The 19,490-nt window shown below is 31.1% G+C and overlaps 4 protein-coding genes across 5 annotated transcripts; 2 read left to right on the top strand and 2 right to left on the bottom strand.

The window, feature by feature from the left end:
• Positions 1 to 3,389: 3,389 nt before the first annotated feature.
• LOC137831934 (nicotianamine synthase-like) lies at positions 3,390 to 4,655 on the top strand. The gene has a single exon (XM_068639844.1). It carries the CDS (start codon positions 3,542 to 3,544, stop codon positions 4,481 to 4,483), a length of 942 nt encoding a protein of 313 aa, XP_068495945.1. The 5' UTR covers positions 3,390 to 3,541; the 3' UTR covers positions 4,484 to 4,655.
• A 1,912-nt stretch (positions 4,656 to 6,567) lies between these two features.
• On the top strand, positions 6,568 to 9,538 carry LOC137831935 (ubiquitin-conjugating enzyme E2 32-like). 2 transcript variants are annotated; one of them, XM_068639845.1, is made up of 5 exons: positions 6,568 to 6,958; positions 7,638 to 7,769; positions 7,922 to 8,006; positions 8,554 to 8,717; positions 8,799 to 9,538. In XM_068639845.1, exons 1-5 carry the CDS (start codon positions 6,851 to 6,853, stop codon positions 9,237 to 9,239), a joined length of 930 nt encoding a protein of 309 aa, XP_068495946.1. In that variant the 5' UTR covers positions 6,568 to 6,850; the 3' UTR covers positions 9,240 to 9,538. The 2 variants fall into 2 exon arrangements, with proteins under 2 accessions (XP_068495946.1, XP_068495947.1); XM_068639846.1 differs by having other exon boundaries at positions 6,679 to 7,088.
• A 2,475-nt stretch (positions 9,539 to 12,013) lies between these two features.
• Positions 12,014 to 13,290, bottom strand: LOC137833115 (uncharacterized). Its single transcript, XM_068641489.1, has one exon. The coding sequence runs from the start codon at positions 13,207 to 13,209 to the stop codon at positions 12,262 to 12,264; it is 948 nt and encodes a 315-aa protein (XP_068497590.1). The 5' UTR covers positions 13,210 to 13,290; the 3' UTR covers positions 12,014 to 12,261.
• Positions 13,291 to 16,987: 3,697 nt separating this feature from the next.
• Positions 16,988 to 18,215, bottom strand: LOC137833116 (universal stress protein PHOS34). Its single transcript, XM_068641490.1, has 4 exons — positions 17,899 to 18,215; positions 17,628 to 17,737; positions 17,298 to 17,416; positions 16,988 to 17,204 (listed from the first exon to the last, which is right to left on the bottom strand). The coding sequence occupies exons 1-4, from the start codon at positions 18,074 to 18,076 to the stop codon at positions 17,132 to 17,134; spliced, it is 480 nt and encodes a 159-aa protein (XP_068497591.1). The 5' UTR covers positions 18,077 to 18,215; the 3' UTR covers positions 16,988 to 17,131.
• Between the last annotated feature and the right edge of the window lie 1,275 nt (positions 18,216 to 19,490).

Genomic DNA, 19,490 nt, shown 5'->3' on the forward strand with positions numbered 1-19,490 from the left:
ATGCTAAATCCGTCCATTACGGTTAACATTAATGTTGTCACCATAATGTGCCGATGTCATCAAGGTGGCCTGCAAACAGAATGCCAGTGAATTGATTAAATTTCAATAAATTGGGCGTTTTTTAATATATATTTTTTAATCTTTTTCATGATCTAGACGAATTCTGTGTCGAAATTTTTCTAGAAGGTGAGTCGGAAAAAGATGGCGTAAGCAATGATAAAAAAATAAAAATGCGTAAGTAACTTCAGAAGATATTATGATCTTTTATTTATTTTGGGAATTCTATTTATTTAAAAAATCAAGCATTTGGCTAAGTAAATAAAAAATGAGAAAGCAATTATCGTAGGACAAAATTACAAAAGAGAAACAACAAATAAAATGTAAGATATAGTTCACGACTAGGCCCTCAACCATGTGCTTCAGCTCATCGTGTTTTGTACTGATCGAGAATGTTATGTTTTTTTATTTATTTAATCATGGCAACTCAGTTTTTCTGTGATGTTAAATTGATGTATAAAATAAATAATAAATAAGTATGATTATTTCAAGGATAGTCTAGGAGCTATATTTTAGGAAGTGTTTAACAACAAATCAATGAACTTTAAGTATCTGTTTGATATTAATATAGGGTCGAATAGAATTGAATTTTAGGAGATGAGAGAGAGAAGAGATTCTATTGAAGTGTTTTTTTTTAGAAGTTCATTATTTTATTTTATTTTTGCAAAGCTCGACTATTAATTTGATGTTGAATGATTATTGTTTTCCATTATTTGTTTATCATTAATGCTAACCAATAGTAAAACCTTAAAAGGGAAAATTATTTCTTAAATAGTGTTATTAATACTTTTTCTATCATTTATTATGTACCCCTCAAGTAATTTTTAGTAAAAGGTTTATTAAATATATAAACTGCACTATAAGTGATGTGGGATTTTCAAATGCTTCTCTTCTACAAATACCTGCTGATATAGACAATTAACAAGATTATTTATAAGCTCTCATGTTATATTAGATTTCGACTTAAATTTAATTGATATTAAATGAAATTGTTCAATAAATATATAATTTTCACTCCAAATTTTGAAGCAGTCAATGTGCTAATTCCAAACATTTTTAACAATATTTTGCCTTCAACAAAGTTATGGTTTTTATGTCATTTTGTGATGGAAAAAAGTTAGATAAAATGATTTTGTTTCGAACTCAAGTTCCTATTTTTTGTTATTTTCAATTTAATTATTAAGTAATACAGTTTATATTATTTTTTATTAAGATTATACAGTTATGAAATTGCGTATAGATGTTATTGTAGACCATTTAAAAATTATTATTGCTTATTAGAAAAGCTATTGAAAATGTATTTTATATTTGATTTGAACTCCAACAAAAATGAATTTGTTGGTGAAATGAATATAGACTTAAACTTCATAAAATTAAAAATAGTATGATTCATGAATTTTATTTTTGCTAAAAAAAACAATGATGAGATCACAGACATCATTTTAAGATTAATTATTTTTGTGATTTTTTTATTCATTTTGTATATACATGACTGTAATTTTTTTTTATCAAGATCTTGTTTGAACAATTTTAGAATATGAAATCACTTACAACGTAGCTACTCTTCTACTTGAATTTGAATAATTGAAAATTTTAAAAGATGATGAATCGAGAAAAAAGATTTCCATGAATTTGAAATAAGTTTAAGTTTAGGTGAGCATTAATTTGTTATTGGTTGGTATTGAAAAAACATATTTGATTCAAAATGTTTTAGAAAAATTATTCTTTATAAATGCATATGGGGTGTTTTTTCCTCCACCCTATCAAAACGTTTTATCCCTAAATTTTTCAATTTTTGAAAAAACTATTTTATCCTTTTTTTTAAATATTTACAGATTATTTTTTCTAGAAGCTTTTAAAACATTATTTTTCAGAATTCATGAAGTGTAATCCAGAAAATAAGAAATTGAATTTCTGAAAAAATATTTTCTGAAAATGATTTCAGAATAAATTTTACAGAACATATATAATAGACTGTACTTTTTACAATAACTTTTAAGGAATGTATTTTAGAATAAAATTTTAAAATAATAACAAATTAGATGAGTTATTTTGGTGATTTCACATATTTCATTATTTCATGGGTTCATAACTAGACACCCATGCATATTATCTTTAGTGAACATTATTAGGCCCAATGTTGATACATCGCTTTAGTGACCCAAAATGCTTTAATAGCCAACGTATATTTCACACATGCACCAGTTAAATATTCTCTTGAAAACCCACATATTCTTGTACAAGGCATGATCCTGCTATTGGCTTCATTCTTTATTTAGATTTGCCTCTAAAAGTTCAGGATGATGTAAATATGAGTAATGCGTAGGTGTAAGAAGCGGAGTAACGCAGAGCGCACTACACTGCGCAATAACTAAGAAAAGGCTCAACTACGCTATGGACAGAATGTCGACATACTATACTCATAAAGTTATCAGAGTTATGAAACATTCATGTTTTGGATCTTCATTTTTGGATGTTTATAAATATTTCATGCCCTTTCCCACCTGATAATTAAAGTGTATTGTCTCTTTCATAAGATTATTTTCTGTTGTTTTGTTGGTCTTATTAACGCTTTTACTTTTTTTCTGGGGGAGAAGCAAATCTCAGTGAAGACAAATGACAACAAAAATGAGAAAAAAATAGTTGTCTATGCTTCAGTGTATCTTATTTTGTTTTAGAATGGTTTGGTTGTCACACTCTTGCTCAATTCGTCATTGGAACATGAACCCAAATGAATTTTAGACATTGCGGTGTATGCTACTGATTTTACATGCCAATAAATATATCTGAAGGTGTGCTATAAAAAATTCTGCAAATTATTATCGAAAATCAAACCATGGTAACCTTTTTTGTACCTTCCCATCACCTTTTTTTGGAATTCTAAGTGCTTACATTATTCTAATGTTATTCAGAAATTCAGTGAAAAATGTTGCATAATGTTGCCATATCTATGTCCTATCTCCTAGCTCCTAGCTCCTCTATCGTTATTTTCACAATTAGTGACGGAGCTGATATGAGAATGCATGTGGGTGTCATAACGCATAACTTGGAAAAGACCACAGGTCTTCCTGAATCCTACACTTTAAGTCCATCGTCAATCACTCATTTCAGACGATTTTTGACGTATAGAACAGTGATTTTGTCTTTTCCTTTTCGGATGCTCGATAAGCAAGAGTAGCTTTCTTAGGTGACTTTGTCTTGAATGTAGTGCCGCACTGCCTCATGCACTTGACCATTATTTAATTAAGAGATAAACTGCAAATGGGGATATTACATCAAGTTGCACCAAAAGTGGCCATCAAGCAATGGTATATAATACCCTCTAAAAACTAAAGAGAACACAGTCTTGGAGAGTGCACTTATAAATTAGCATTGAAGGCTGTTGTGAAACTGGAATTCAGGGTGAGGAGCTTGCAAAAGTCCTTGCGATCACTCATTCCTAGTGTCCTTGTCCTACCTCTGTTGTTTAATCAATCATACAACAATGGAGAACCAACAGGAAGTGATGGTTGTAGGAAAGGTATGTGAAATCTATGAAAAAATCTCCAAACTAGGAGACCTCAGCCCTTCCAGCCATGTCAACAACCTCTTCACCCAACTTGTCACCATTTGCACCACCCCATGTCAAATAGATGTTTCTCAGCTGAGTGAACAGGTTAGAGAAACCATAGCAAAGCTAATTAGACTTTGTGGGAAAGCGGAGGGGCTTCTTGAGAATCACTACTCAACCCTCATAGGATCACAAGAGAACCCTTTAAACCACATGAAACTCTTCCCCTACTACTCTAATTACCTCAAACTAAGTCACTTGGAGTTCACCATGCTCACCACACACTGCACCCAAGTCCCCTCCCAACTCGCCTTTGTGGGCTCAGGTCCCCTTCCTCTCACCTCAATCATGTTGGCCACCCATTACCTCAGAGAGACATGCTTCCACAACTACGACATGGATCCTTTGGCCAATGCCAAGGCTCATGGCTTGGTCTCTTCGGACCCTGACTTGTCAAAGAGAATGTTCTTCCACACCAATGACATTCTAAACGTGTCAAATGGCCTCAAGGACTATAACGTGGTCTTCTTGGCAGCACTTGTGGGCATGGACCATAAGGAGAAAGCAGAAGTCATCAAGCACCTAGCCAAGTTCATGGCCCCAGGAGCTATTTTGTTGTTGAGGAGTGCACATGGTGCTAGAGCCTTCCTCTACCCGGTGGTTGATCCTTCTTCTGATCTCAAAGGTTTTGAAGTTCTCTCGGTTTTTCACCCCACTGATGAGGTTATTAACTCAGTTATTGTGGCACGCAAGCATTTGGTGAATCAAGGGACTTATTCAGCAGTGTTGGCTAGCAAATGCTCTGGAGTTGAAGGGTTTAATCCCTTCAACCATGGGAACGTTATTGAGGAGTTGACAGTTGAGGATCAAGCTTGAGGGGACATGGTGACTCCATTTGTGTCTTCCATCATAAAACATGATCTTCTCTTAACATATCATGTAATATTACAATATGACTGCATTAGCCCTTATTATTAAACAAGAAATGTATCACCACTATAACATTATTGTTGTTTTGGATAATAAAACCTGTTCTGTTAACATCTTACCTGTTCCTCCACTCACAAAGCTTAACTACTTTTGTCTCATTGCAAGTTTTTGGATGATAATCTCTGCTGGAAACTGATCTCACTATTTTTTATGCAGTCCTTTTCTTTCTTCTAATGCATTCATTCACAAAATTTGAATTAAGATTCACTCAAATTATAATTTATTTAATTAACATTTTTTTAGTTTTCCTCCCTTTAAAACAGAGATAAACACACCCCCTAAAATGTTTTATGATTATGAAAAATAAAAGATAGATGATAATAAAGGATATTTAACGATTTCAAATTTTTTTAAACATGAATAATTATATTATTTAATTTATAAGTGAAGACTTTTTGAATAGGTTCTAACAATTTTATTTATTTATTTTAATCTCTTAAAATATATTAATAGATACTAATTAGAATTTACATTAACATGTTTTTCCGTTTACATAACTAAAACTTAAAAAATATAGAGAAAAATAAATTAACTAATTAAAAAATCGAAATGCAAAATCATCCAACTTATACTAGTAAAAAATTATAAAAAATAAAATTAATTGTAAAATAATAAAACTAAATTAAATAACTGCTTTAACAAACAGCACTTAAATTTATAGGGTATTATACAAAATAAAAACTCAACGATTCATTTACATTGGATTTAAATGAATATAAAGCCTAACTGCTTAAGCTTAGGGATATTGTCGTCACTGCATTTTTTACACTTTTTGTAATTTTGCTACTGAATTTTCAATTTTACAATTTTTACTATATAAATTATACATATTTTACATTTCTATTAGTTGACTGTTAATCTGTTATTGACTGATTTGACTATTAAATTAGAAAGGACTTAACAAGGTCACTGATGTAAGAAACTTCTAGTTCAAGGTTAAATGTAAATTATATATATATATATATATATATATATATATATATATATATATATATATATATAGTTCGACTTGTATCTTCTGTCATTGAACTTTTATTATTGTGCGAATATTATCATCTTATTTTTATTTTCATAATTTTTATTATGAATTTTTCAACTTTTTTGAAATTTTTACTATTTAGTTTTTATAATTTCAGAAATTTTATCATAAGAACTTCAAAATTATATAATACAAGTATTACTTTTTCATTAATTTATGTAAAAAAATTAACAATATGTAATGATGTAACCAAACTAATATCAATGTTTAAGGTATTTATTAGTCATTTTATCACACGATTAATAAAGTGACTTCTAATTTATAAAAAACATGTGTATAATTTTAAAATTTAAATGATAAAATTTCAAAATTAAAAACTTATTGATAAAATTTATAAAATTAAAAATTCAATAATAACACTCACAAAAATATAAAACAATAATAAAATATATAATTTAAAATGTAATACATATCCATATATACTTAATGGAGGATAATATACAGCTGACTAGTAAATTGGAAACCCATTATTACATGGCTAATAAAATGAGTATAATTTCAAAATTCATATACTAAAATTCGTAATATTAAAACTTCAATAAAAATTTGTCAAATATAAAAGATTAAAAATAAAATAAAATTGGTCTTTCGATGATCTCAATAATAAACCCAAAGTTCGAAAATTAGTTATATATAAATTAATTTTTTAAATAAAAGGAGTTTTAATATGAGTACAAATATTAAATTAAGGCTAATACTTTTTAATTTTGAAAAGATATATTTTACTATATTTTTTTATTATAATTTTCTTTTATTGGACAACAGCATCATGGAAGTGGATCCACCAATCATAATAAATACAAGAAGTCGAAATAATGGTTTGGTCGTATTGAAAAGAAAAAGAAAATTAAATTAAAAACAGTTTCTGAAAGTATTTATTTTTTTCGATAAAAAATATATATAAGGACAAGATATGATGTTATTAGGACCTAGGAGGGTAAAAGAAAGATTACGTTAGAAAAATGAAAAATTGAAGTTGCTGTGAAATAAATGCGAAAAGAAAGGGAGATACGAGAAATGTTGAATTAAGGAAGGAAGGATTGAATAATAGAGAGACACGTATCTGAGAGCGTGTCAATCCCAGAGAAACTCAACCGATCCATCTTCCCCTGTTTCCCTTTCCCTCTATTTTTTCACCTTCTTCTTCTTCTTCTTCTTCTTCTTCTTTTTTATTTCCGTTCAACCATAATCACTCCTAGCTTTCACAGCCTACAATGGCCGACAAGTACAACCTCAAGAACCCCGCCGTCAAGCGGATCCTCCAGGAGGTCAAGGAGATGCACTCCAACCCCTCCGACGATTTCATGAGCCTCCCTCTCGAGGTTCCGTTTTTCTTTCTCCTTAGGTCATCTCCGTCATATGTGCCTTGTATGCTTTCGTTTCGCCACGTTGTGACGAAGGATTTGTGTGAGATCGCGGTGTTGTGCGTGTGGTTCGATGGGATTTGTTGTGGTGCGTGGCGATAAATTGTGAATTTTTTGTTGTTGGGTGATTGTGCTTGTTTTGGGAAATTCCTTTGTTTGGTGTTTGGATTGGGCAATTTATGATTTTTAAAAATTATGATGGAATTTTGTGGAAGTTGTGTTATTGGGTGTTTTATGTTTTAGGGGTTTGATTTATAGAGTATTCTGAATTCTTTGCAATTTTTAACATTGTATAAAGATTGTATAAAGATGTGAGCTTGAATCTTTCGTTGTCAATTTGAGAACTTTGTTATAATTGTTGGATAATCTGTAACTATAAGCATTCTTCGTGTCTTGATACTTGTTGTAACCGTGGTGAGTATCGCCCAAACTTCTCAAATTTTTTGAAAAAAAAAACTTGTGGATGTGGGTCTCAATTTTTACGCTGATATCACTAAATCTCTAAGAGTGTTCCTTACTTGCTTATCTTTAACTTGTTACTTACTGGTTTGAAACTTGTAATTTGATTCTTGTGTATTACTTTTGTTTTTATTGTCATATCTTTCTTTGGTAGCTTCAGTGTAGTGATTGTTTTCAGGAAAATATATTTGAGTGGCAATTTGCGATTAGAGGGCCTCGTGATACTGAATTTGAGGGTGGTATTTATCATGGACGGATCCAGCTTCCTTCAGAGTATCCATTCAAACCTCCTTCGTTTATGTTGTTGACAGTGAGATGATGCTCCCTTCCTCCTGAATACATTCTTTTTTAATTTGTGTATCCTTTTGTGTGATTCTGTTTCATGGACTGTCTTTTTATGTTTGAAATACTGAAGAAAGATCAATCCCTACTTGCTTACAAAGTTAACTTTTATGCTGTCAGCCAAATGGTCGTTTCGAGACTCAAACCAAGATTTGCTTGAGCATTTCAAATCATCACCCTGAGCATTGGCAACCATCATGGAGCGGTAAGTAACATTCCTGTTTCTGGTTTACTATTTTTGCAAGCTATATGTTGAGCTCTTGGGTCATTTTCTCATAAATATCTTGTATCTCTCCATTCAGATTATACAAGATTATAACTGTTTAGTTGTTGATCTGCAGTTGTAAAACTTCCTGATTTATTTGACTATGTCCTTTAAGTTTTCCATTATTATTATTGTCTTCCAAGGTAGGAGCATACTATGCTTTGGGACATAACATGACCTTCTCTAGATAAAAGTTGGCTTAGCATTGATTCCCATGTCTTAGATCATCACTTTGGTTTGTAAAACAATTACAGATACAACCAGAAAAACAATGATCAAACTACGTAGTTGCATTTTAATGCTTTTGTAGTTTGCAGAACTGGAATGGGAATGTATCTCTGTTGTTTTCATCATTCTTCTTTAATTCATTAGCCACGCTTTTTGTACATCTTAAATGCATTATCTTTATGACAATACAGGGTGAGACCTGTTAATTCCTTTGATGGTAAAAGGCCCCATTTTAATTGATGTAAATTTCTTTTGGCAGTGAGGACTGCTCTAGTTGCACTGATTGCTTTCATGCCAACGAACCCAAATGGTGCATTGGGATCTTTAGACTACAAGAAAGAAGAGAGGCGTACCCTGGCTGTAAAATCTCGTGAAGCTCCTCCTAAATTTGGAACTCCTGAACGTCAAAAGCTGATCGATGAGGTAAAATGTTGCTTATTGGTTTCTTCTCAGTTTGTGTTTTCTGTAATGTATTGGGCTGCTGATTGTACTTGTTTATCCCAGATACACGAGTACATGCTAAGCAAGGCACCCCCAGTTCCTCAACCAAGCGCCACAGAGGCTTCCGAAGAGCACCCCAGAAATGAGGAAGCTGAGGCCCTGGTTGATTCACCTAATCGTGAGTCTTTACCAGCTGGAGAAAGGATTCCAGATCAAGAAGGTGATGGAATTCTTGAAGAACAAGAAGTTCTTGCAAATCCTAACCCTGCTGGAGTTGAAGTTTCGGGGGAGATTCAATCAAATGTTTCAAGGAATGAGCTGCCCCAAAAGTCAGATACAACTGCAAGGGTTCACAATACCAAGCCAGAGACAAGGGTCCAGAAACCTGATGATAGGCTGTTCACATTGGCAGCTATCGGACTCGTTATTGCTATTGTAGTCCTTTTGCTCAAAAAGTTCATCAAGTCTACCGAACATGGGGCACTTTTCTCCAATGGATCTTGAGACATTTCTGTTGCTGATGTTGGTTTCAGATATTAAACTTCTTAGCCTTACGCAGTGAATACAAATATAGAGCTCTCTAATCTCTAAAGTCAGAGGTGGTTTTATTTATTTATTTTTTATTATATTCTCTTTGTAATTATGGTAATATAGGTGTGCTCCTGCGATAAATTGTGAAGGAGCACGCCCTTTTATCACGTGGAGTGAGCTATTATTGCCGTGTAACTTATTTATGTATCGACTGAAATTTATCATCAGTGCCTAGTTAGCCTAAATCTGATTATGCCCCTGTAGGTTTGTCATCGTCTTCTCTACCCATTCAATGTTCTTTCACCAATTATTTTTATACATGTGAAGTATATTTCGTTTTATCAAATGTCAATTCTTGCTACAAAATGTGGCTCACCATTTCTAGTGAGATTTCTTTTAATTACATCGAAGTTGAAATATTCAGATAATGTTGGTAATTCTTTACTCTTTGATTATAGGAAGTGATTTTTTTAAACAAATTCATTCAGAGTACCTTCTTTCTTAATTTTTTTTTGTATTTGAATATTTAAGCTTAGTAACTATAATTGATCTATCAATAAACAAAAATAAATAATATTTACATTCTTGTGAATAAGATTAGTCTCTACTATAAACCCAAATAAAATTAGTCTCTAATAAAGAAATTAGTTTCAAGTATTATAGACTATAGAAATTAGAGTTTCAGATAAAAAAAACTATTAAGTTATTTCATTTTTCTTCTCTCCATATAAATCAATCTCTATAAACTAAGTAAGCAAAGAGGTTTCTAACTATCTTCAGACACCTCCTACATAAAATATGAATACTTGCACCTCTTCAAAAACTTAAGCAGACTAAGATGCTAGAGAACCCCCAACCTCTAACTTAGTAAGCGAAGAGACTTAATAACCATCTTCAAACACCTCCTATAAGAAATGTCCGAATACTTATAAACTTGAACAAAGTATAGAACAGTATATATATATTTAAAGGATTTTTTTTTTTTTTGCAAATATTTTTATAAGAGATTTTTTTTTAGTGTTTTATAAACTAAAATTAGTATGGTTAAAAAACACATTTTGAAAGAACTAGTAGAAATTAAAAATTAATTTAAGCATAAAATAATTTTAGTTTATAAAAAAATATTTTTGAAGGATTTTATTGAAATATTTTTGACAAAAGTGATTATTTTTTAATTAAAAAATTCTTATTCTAATAAACGTTTACTTAATTGTTTAAAATTTAAAAAAAAACTATTTTTTTTATAAACTGTTAAGAATATTTTATTAAATAAACTGATAGAAATACTCCATTTTATTTATTTTTTACTCATTAGAAAAAACTGGCGTTGATGTTAATGGTAAATATACCTGGCTTCAGTAACATCATTTCTTATGTTAATGTGACTTACCTCCTAATTTATCAGATAGTAATATCTCATGCATATCAATCTTTTATTCTTTGTGGAACCATCTTTCACTCCTTGTGAAGTGATCCTTCATTTTAAAGTTCATGTACTTCTCCTTCACTCTCATATTTTTCTTTTAAGTGTTTCCGATATATGTTTGATTTTTATTATTACCTTTTGGTGTTTTTTCAACTCTCTTTTGTAAGTTAATTTCGAATTAAATTCATATTTTGTTATTGTATGATACTTGAGGGTTCTTTGCTCTTTTGATATTTTGATAAAAAGTTGTTATAATTTAATTTAGATCTTTCTATTATATCTAAATATAAATCAAAAAAAATTTCTTTGTACCACTTAATATTATTGTTTGGATAACACTTGTTGTTTGTTTTCGAGTTGTCATTATTTTTAATTTGATCAAATTCAGTTAGTCAAATTAGAGTAATTCTTTTAATTCCAAAATCATGGAATATAGAGATTAATTTGTTGCAGAACTATGATATACGTTTTAACCTAATTTAAATATGTTATATCTTTCTATTGAGAAAATTTCTCTCGTTTTTCTCGTGTAAATTTTGTTTGACAGAAAATAATAGTAGTAGAATTGCTATAGTTTTAATATCATGTTTATATATATATATATATATATATTTTTTAAAATAATTGATAAAATTGATTATATGATATAATACACAATAATGATATATTGATAATTACTCCAATATACGTGATAATATAAAGAAATAGTATTTTCGTCATTTATTTATGTAAAAAAATAAAATTTTAAATGGGATTATATATAATTTATGACTGATGATATAAAGAAAGAGATTTTCATAATTTCATCCAAAAATTGAAATTTTAAACAGAGAGAAAAATAGGATTGTAGAATGGTACAATTTATCGACATATCATTTTCCTATAATAAAAGATAAATTATAATATTTTGTTAAATTGTACAATACATAAATAAATCTTATTAATTTTGAATTATAAACTAAATTTTTTGATTTCCTGTCACCTGGTTAATTCACTGGACCATAAACACGAACTTCTTCTGTGCAACAATTGAGAGATAAGATGATAAATCGTTGACTATTTATTACCATCCAAAGATTATACATTCAAGGTTTAGAAAAGCGAAAACAAAATTCAGCTAATGATATAATGATATGTAAAAAATATATTCATTTGACATTTTTGTAAAAGAGAATTCTGAATCCCTAATTAAAAAAAATCAAGGAAAACATAGGATGGTGATTACCTTTTTAAACCGACTATGCATGTTCTCCTTATTTATCTCTTTGTACATTATACAGGTATATGAGATAAATTTATCTATAAATTGTTTTAAGATAAATAAAATAAAATAATTTTCTTATAAATGATTTTGATATAAGATTTTCCTAAAGACAATTTACAATAGACGAGAAGTGTGAATGAATGGGTGATAGATCCATTCCATAAAACAAAAATTGATTGTTTGTTTGTTCATAGTTGATGCTTACGAAGTGAAGCTTTATTTACAAGGATACTATAATCTATATCTATATAATATATCACAGACACCAATGCCCTAGGCTCACTCATTGCAAACAGAAACCCCTTCTAAGAGGGAATCATGGAAGCAATGGAGAGACAGTTGCTGGCTGTTATGCCAGCCATGCCTTCAGAATTGCCCTTAGGCAAGGCCACCTTCAGGTCCTGGAAGCTGCTCTCGCAGGCGGAGACATCCGCCACCACGGAGCTCAGCATGATGGTCACGGTCCCGATATTGTGGGAGGAGAGGGCCTTCGTGGCATGATGCAGACTCTGGATGGCGTTGCTGTACTGATCCTTGCATCCGGTGAGGGCGTTGGCCATATCCGGCGAGGATTTCATGTGTTTGGTGACGACGTAGCTGGTGAAGTTCACCTGCAAGGAGCAGGCCTTGATGGCGGCTTCCAGGACGTTCTTGACGTCGAATTTTTTCTTGAGGAAGGGCACCACGGTGGAGAGGCAATCATCGGGGTAGTCCGTGTGGGAGCATATCTTCTTCACCGATTCGCTGTCGTCCTTGTCGAACTTGTTGAGCTTGGTTATCGTCTTGCTGCCGCGTAACGACCCCTTATGGATTTCCGCGAAGAACGAGGTGAAGCCCAAGTTGAGTTGGCCGCCGCCGCCGCCACCCCCGCTGCGACCCCCACTGCCATCCACACCAAATTGGCCATCCTCGGTCGGTACCGGTTCCTCGGTGTTGGAGAACTCCGTGGGAGGGAAAGAGAATGGCGGGTCTGCCGCTGATGGCGGGTCTGCTGATGGCGGAGACTTGGGGGAGTGATGAGGTGGAGACTTGGGAGAGTGATGAGGTGGAGACTTGGGGGAGTGATGAGGTGGAGACTTGGGGGAGTGATGAGGAGGAGACTTGGGGGAGTGATGAGGTGGAGATTTGGGGGAGTGATGAGGTGGAGACTCCGGCGACTCTTCAGCGCTGGGTGGGACGTGCGAGGTGCATACTGCAAAGCATAGGACGAGGCTTGCGGTGAAGAGGGTTATGCAGTTGATGTTGAGTTTCATTGTTTTTTGGTTTTGTTTTGTTTTTTTTTTCTGTTTTTTTGTTTTTTAAGTTTCTTGAGAAAAGAACTTGTTTGATGTTTGGGAATTGGGGTGTGGGAATAGATATAGTGAGGGGGAAGGAATGGTGGCCATTGTTTGTGTTAATGTTTCCCCATTGATTGGCGGGACTCAAACTATTTATGACCTTATTACTCATTCATGTCTACTATTCATGGACAAAATTACTGGTTTTATACCACTCACTTATTTATACCACAAAAACACAACCATCTTTTCTAGCTCAATTTAGAAATTCAGTAACCATTTCAAATATATATATATAATATTTATTTACATTTTTAAATTTTAAAACAAAAATACTTTAAATATATCATCACATTCAATATACTTTTTTTAAGCTCCTAAAACTTGCCCTTCAATATTTCTTTTCATTGTCTTTATCTTCCTTAGACTTTATTTCCATTATTGTTTATAATATTTTGACTTGTATTTTTTATTATTAATAAAATTTATAAATTAGTTTTTAATTTTTTTTCATAAAATTTTTTATATTAGACATCACTATACATCTTGACATCTCAGTTAAACTGTCATCTTAAACAACAACAATCATTTATCATCACATGAAAAAAATATTATTAAAAAAATAAAAAATGAGGAACTAGATCAAAACTCATGCTAACAAAAACGATATATAGGTAGACTATACCTATTCATAAAGAATTCTAAGAACATACTATGAGATCCTATTATACCAATGAAATGATTTTCTATGAATAAATCCTAAATTAGTATCTAAATTAATTACTAATTATTTTATATTTTAAATTAGTGTAATTTATTTAAAGACTAATTTAAAATCAAAAGTAGTTAGTAGCTGAAATATTAATAATTAATGTTAAATACTATAATTTAAAAATTTCTTTCTAATTTTTTATTAATAATAAAAAATATTTTAAATACCAATAATTTTTTAATTTATAAAATAATATTTAACATAATCAATATAATGACTTTTTTTAAACATTAATTAATATTTAATGATTTTTGACATTATTCTTGGCATATTTTTCTATAACATTGGCATCATGATTGTTTGTTTGTTGTTTACATGGTGAGAAACCATGCTTAGAATATTCATCTACGATATGGTACACTTGATGACAATTATTTCAAGAAGTACATTGTGTAGCTTGATTTCTTCATCTTCCCCTTCCTAAATTCCTATTCCTATAAGAATGATTTTATTCTTCATTATTTATTCTGGACTGTTGTTGATTACCAACAATGATCAAAGACTTTGGTTGTAAGGATAAAGTATCACTTAGTTGTCTTTCTTATCGCAAAGCAAGAGAAGACACCAGGTTGATGTTTAGTAGAGGCTCCATGAGTAGAATATGCATCTTCATAGCGTCAAACTCACCAAACCATTTTCAAAAACAAATATGATATAAGACTAAAACAAAAAGAAGAAGAAAACTCATCGAAGGAATTCCAAAGAAACGCAGGCAACACAATGTGTACTGGTATGGTCGACTGACACATTGATGTGGCTCGGTCTTCTTGATCGAGCTGATCGAGACACACGCGGACGGAGCGACCGACCAACACATTATAACCATTAATGTTCGAACTAATGTCAGTGAAGTTAAACTACTATTATGAATTAGGTAATGTAACCATAAGTGTGATTCATTCCACTAATCAGACCCAATAAGGTAAGTCCATTAAAATAATATAAATAACACACATTTCAAGGAACAAGGTACGTACGTCATTATTACTGTACATCTACTCGATTACCAAACACCCTTTACTGACTTGAGCGTCGAAGTGTCTTCTGCAGGTACCTCCCCCATCTGACATTCACCCGAGACCGAGAAGAAGTAGCACGAAGACGAGAAGGATCCTAGTGAAACCTTAATAATCTGCCCGAAGGAAGGAGGGAAACAAAGACTTCAATAGTTCTCTAGGTTCCATCTCCCTATAGTAGGAACACAATGCATTAAAAGAACGTAAAAAAAAATGATAAAATTGTACTGCTTAGTATTTTTGTCACTACATTACCAAATGAGGGCCACCAAACAATGTTATAAGACAGAGAAGAAAGGGAGCAAGGTCACACTGAAGTACAAAAAGAAAGAAAGCCCAATAAAAAGAAGTAGATGATTTTTTATGAATGGTTCTTTAGTTCTATGTTTATGTGAAGTTTTGTAGTTCTTCTAGTTAAAAGTATGTTATATATAAGTTAGATACCTCTTATTCCTTATGTTATGGGTCTACATATATATATATGCATACATATACTTTAGTAGATAAAAAAAATAGTATAAAAGAAATAAAAGGAAAATAGATATTAAAAATGAAGGTTTAATAATAACGTAAAATATTATATATTTTGGTTTTTGCCTTTCAATTTTTTTTAATCTTTATAGATCTTAAAATGTTGAAAATTATAAAACGCCATTTATCATTTTACAACGGGCATTGATTTAATACGTTTAGAAGCTTAGTCTTTCATAGTTTCATCAGTATGAAATTTTAATCCCTACCTATATTTAATAACAAATTTAATCTTTTAATTTTCTAAAACTAAATAAATTTAATCAACATTAATATATCTTTTATAATTGATAACCAAATGTTAACATCCAACAATGTCAACATGAACAACTGCTAAAATTTATTATCATACATTACTATTATAGTTTAATTTATTACTAACATACATTCCATTCCATTTTAATTTAATTTATTTATTATTGTAGATAAAAAATTTATTATAATTGAATTGATAAGTCTCTTTTTAGCGATAATAAATGCTAAAATTTATTATCATTTACATGTTTTTTTTATCAAAAAAGTTGTATTGAATAACAAAATTTAGGAACGTTTCGATCCTTGTACAAATATATTGTTATATGTGAATAACTAGATAACATTGTTATATATAATTTATGGACTCATTATCATTTTCAAATATAACTTGAACAGAATAACTGAGTATTTTCTTTTTAGATTCTACATCACTTTATTTCTCAAATATGGAGTCACCCGTATTTCTGGAATTCGTTATATCATCACGAATCTGAGTACTACATAACTCTTGCTAATTATGTGACATAAGAATCTAAGGAAGTAGAAGAAGACTGATAAACTCTATTTTGCTGCATATGAATAAATGGAGAGGGAGGAAGAAGGACAAAAAAAATAAAAATCAGAAAATTAATTATTTGATAAAATAGAATTGTAAAAAAAATAAATAGTGAATCTCATTCGAATTAGTTATTATTACACAAATAGTAAAATTGTGGATAAATGACCATGCTTATACCATCTTAATTGATTACGTGTTTTAAATGATCGGTTAAGCTTTTCTCCGTCACCCATCTTGTTAATTCATTGGACATATTATTATTCTACAATAAATAATAATAATAATAATATTTTAAAAATTAAGTCATCTCAAAATTTATTTTATTATATATTTTCATTTCTATTCAATAAAAAAAAGGTTTCATTTTTTCATCTGTTTTCTACTGCATACCTCTTTTAATATCTTCTTCTTCTATCTAATAGATCATTATCGTAAGTATAGTAATGTGTTGGGATTTAGACATGCGGGTCAATTTCACACATAAAAAAGAACCCACTATTGACAGTTTCCAATGGAGGCAACACAAAACCAAACATCTAGATGAAATTACACAAGATTCGTTTCATTTATGAACACTGGATTTCAGTATAGACCTGTCTCATTTATTTATTTCTGTTAGGATAATGAAAAATAGTATTGCATTTCATATAACATCCTTTTCCTTTACTAAGAAAAAGTCATTTCAGAAACAGGTAGAACAGGTAGAATAGTTTGATTATTCCTACATTAAATTAGAAAACTAATGAAGTAACTAATGGTGTGGTCTTAACTCTTCACCACAGTGACAGTACAGGAGGCATTATTCACTACAAAGTTGCTGACGCTGCCCATTATGACCCTGTAAAAAGAGAATGATAAAAAGAGAATGAAATTCGGATCCTTAAACAGAAACGTAAAAAAGCTTAGCATGGTATGCTGTAATAGTGGGCACCTTTGGAGAGGGCCAAGGCCTCTGTTCCCCATGGTAAGGGAGTCTAGAGGTACCTGAGTAACTGCGTCACATAACTTCTCACGAGCATCTCCCCAAAAGATCTTCATTATCACCATAATCTGCCATCCCAAAATCTTGGAAGTTACTCAAAAAATTGAAAAAAAATCTTAATCTCTTAAATTTATTATTTGAGAACTAAAACAGTTTTGAAGTAATAATTTAGTATTTATAGATTAAAAATCTATTTTTAAAATTTAAAATAGTCTAAATTTAAGGACCGGAGTAAATTCAATATTTATAACCCGAGGAGAAAAAATTAAAAAAGCATACACTTTTTTGCCTGGCAGCAGTTTGGACTATATCAATTACTTCGGGTTCGGGTTTGAAATCGTATTTCTTCATGACCGCAGGTTCAGAGAACTCAGACAGAGGTATGAGAGCTGCATTTAGATCAATACACGCAGTGAATAAGACAATTAAAATCTCAAAACAACCATGAATTAATTTTTATTCTACCTATATCTTTACGAATTGTACGTAAAATAATTTGTAACAGTTCAAATCATTAGAATATGCGAATTAAGGGATTAGGGTTGCTAACGTGAGCCAGTGGTTTCCCAGAGCTGCATCTCGCCGTGCTCGTAATGGGCAGGTTGGCGAACCACGATAAGAATGAGGTGATCCCCTTCTTTGACCACGTTATCCACCGTCCATTGCAGTGCTTTGATGCTGCACGATGAGAAATCAACGGCCACGCCCAGTCTCCTAGCACTTGTCATCTCTCTCTCTCTACAACAACCTACGATGTGGTATCTTAGTCTTTTTGTTTTTTACTGGTGTTTGTCTCGATGGGAATTGGGATTCTATTTTGGTTTGTTGTTTTAGTCTGCGAAGGTTTGATACTGAAAAAGCGCAAATTGTGAGGCTGATACTGAAAGAGCGGCAACTGAGTTCTGCATTAGTGGTTCACACTGTTCAACACATTTGCTGCCTTTGAATTTGAGGTTCGATAATTGTCACCCACCGTAGGATCAGATCCAAACCGAGAAACCAATAATTTCTTTTTGGATTGTATTTTACTAACCCGTGACTAAGGCAATAGGAGAAGTCATCCACAGAGTTATATCAATGTTAAAATGTGTTGGGTTTGAACGAAGCTTATGTTTAACTTTAAGAAAATAATTCTTGATTATATTCTACTATAGATAAATATATTTCATTTATAATTGACTCAAAATTAAATTAAGTTTAAAATTTATTTTTAATATAATATAATATAATAGAGGATTTGTTTATTTCATTATGTCACTCATTATTGAACATCTATACAATCACTTATTATAAAGTTTTAAAAATCCTACATCAACCATACAAGACATTTTATATAATGCACTTTTATAAAGTTAAGGTACATTTAATTAAAATTCATTTTTTGATAATTATAAAACTGATCTTTAATTTCTCAATAAGGCATCATGGGTTACGATTGATTTATATATTTTTTTCATATTTTGTAAAAGCATGTAAATATTATTACATATTACATTTATATCATTAGAATATTCATATGTATAGTTGAGTGTTTTTTTTAAAAATCCAAATATATATTTATTAAAACATTTTGTTTAAGATCATTACAAGGGACATCATATTGTTGGATTTAAAAACCCTATAGGGCAGTGGTGATGCAGTTACGGATATATTTCTGATGAGTACGAAAATGCGTTGGCGGTAAAAAGTTATTGGATTAGGAATAGAGATAACAGTGAACCGTTGGTGGTTCCTAAAATTATAGAGTTTGTGAATAGGGTTATGGATAAGTGATAATATAATATGTACATTGGAGCAAGTGGTAAGAAGTAACCAATGTAAACGGCTTGACTAATTATAAAGTAAATTTGGTTGGTATGAAATGTTTTGGAAAACTGGTAAACCGAGAAGAATAGGTTCATAATTCTCTAAAGGGAATTTGAGTGTTCTTGGTTTAGCAAAAAAATAATAAAGTGTGAGTGTCTATTATTTAGTGCACGTGGATATAAATGAGATGTACTTAAAAGAAAGGGATGTAGTTAAAATATTTTATCTCATCGAGATGTACTCATGCATTTGGTTAAACATTTGGTTAAAAAACAAGCTTCTAAAGTTTTTCCGTTGGATAATTTTCCCCACTATCATATCACTTTTGAACCACAC

The sequence above is a fragment of the Phaseolus vulgaris genome, chromosome 6 (assembly GCF_000499845.2).
Source record: "Phaseolus vulgaris cultivar G19833 chromosome 6, P. vulgaris v2.0, whole genome shotgun sequence".
NCBI classification, from domain to species: domain Eukaryota; kingdom Viridiplantae; phylum Streptophyta; class Magnoliopsida; order Fabales; family Fabaceae; genus Phaseolus; species Phaseolus vulgaris.

Coding starts and splice junctions, on each gene's coding strand:
- LOC137831935 (XM_068639845.1), top strand. CDS start 6,851: ATGGCCGACAAGTACAACCTCAAGAACCCCGCCGTCAAGCGGATCCTC. Junction 7,770..7,921: donor CTTCGTTTATGTTGTTGACA/GTGAGATGATGC, acceptor TTATGCTGTCAG/CCAAATGGTCGTTTCGAGAC. Junction 8,007..8,553: donor TTGGCAACCATCATGGAGCG/GTAAGTAACATT, acceptor TTCTTTTGGCAG/TGAGGACTGCTCTAGTTGCA.
- LOC137833116 (XM_068641490.1), bottom strand. CDS start 18,076: ATGACAAGTGCTAGGAGACTGGGCGTGGCCGTTGATTTCTCATCGTGC. Junction 17,738..17,898: donor CTGGGAAACCACTGGCTCAC/GTTAGCAACCCT, acceptor ATCTAAATGCAG/CTCTCATACCTCTGTCTGAG. Junction 17,417..17,627: donor CTGCTGCCAGGCAAAAAAGT/GTATGCTTTTTT, acceptor TTGGGATGGCAG/ATTATGGTGATAATGAAGAT.
- LOC137833115 (XM_068641489.1), bottom strand. CDS start 13,209: ATGAAACTCAACATCAACTGCATAACCCTCTTCACCGCAAGCCTCGTC.
- LOC137831934 (XM_068639844.1), top strand. CDS start 3,542: ATGGAGAACCAACAGGAAGTGATGGTTGTAGGAAAGGTATGTGAAATC.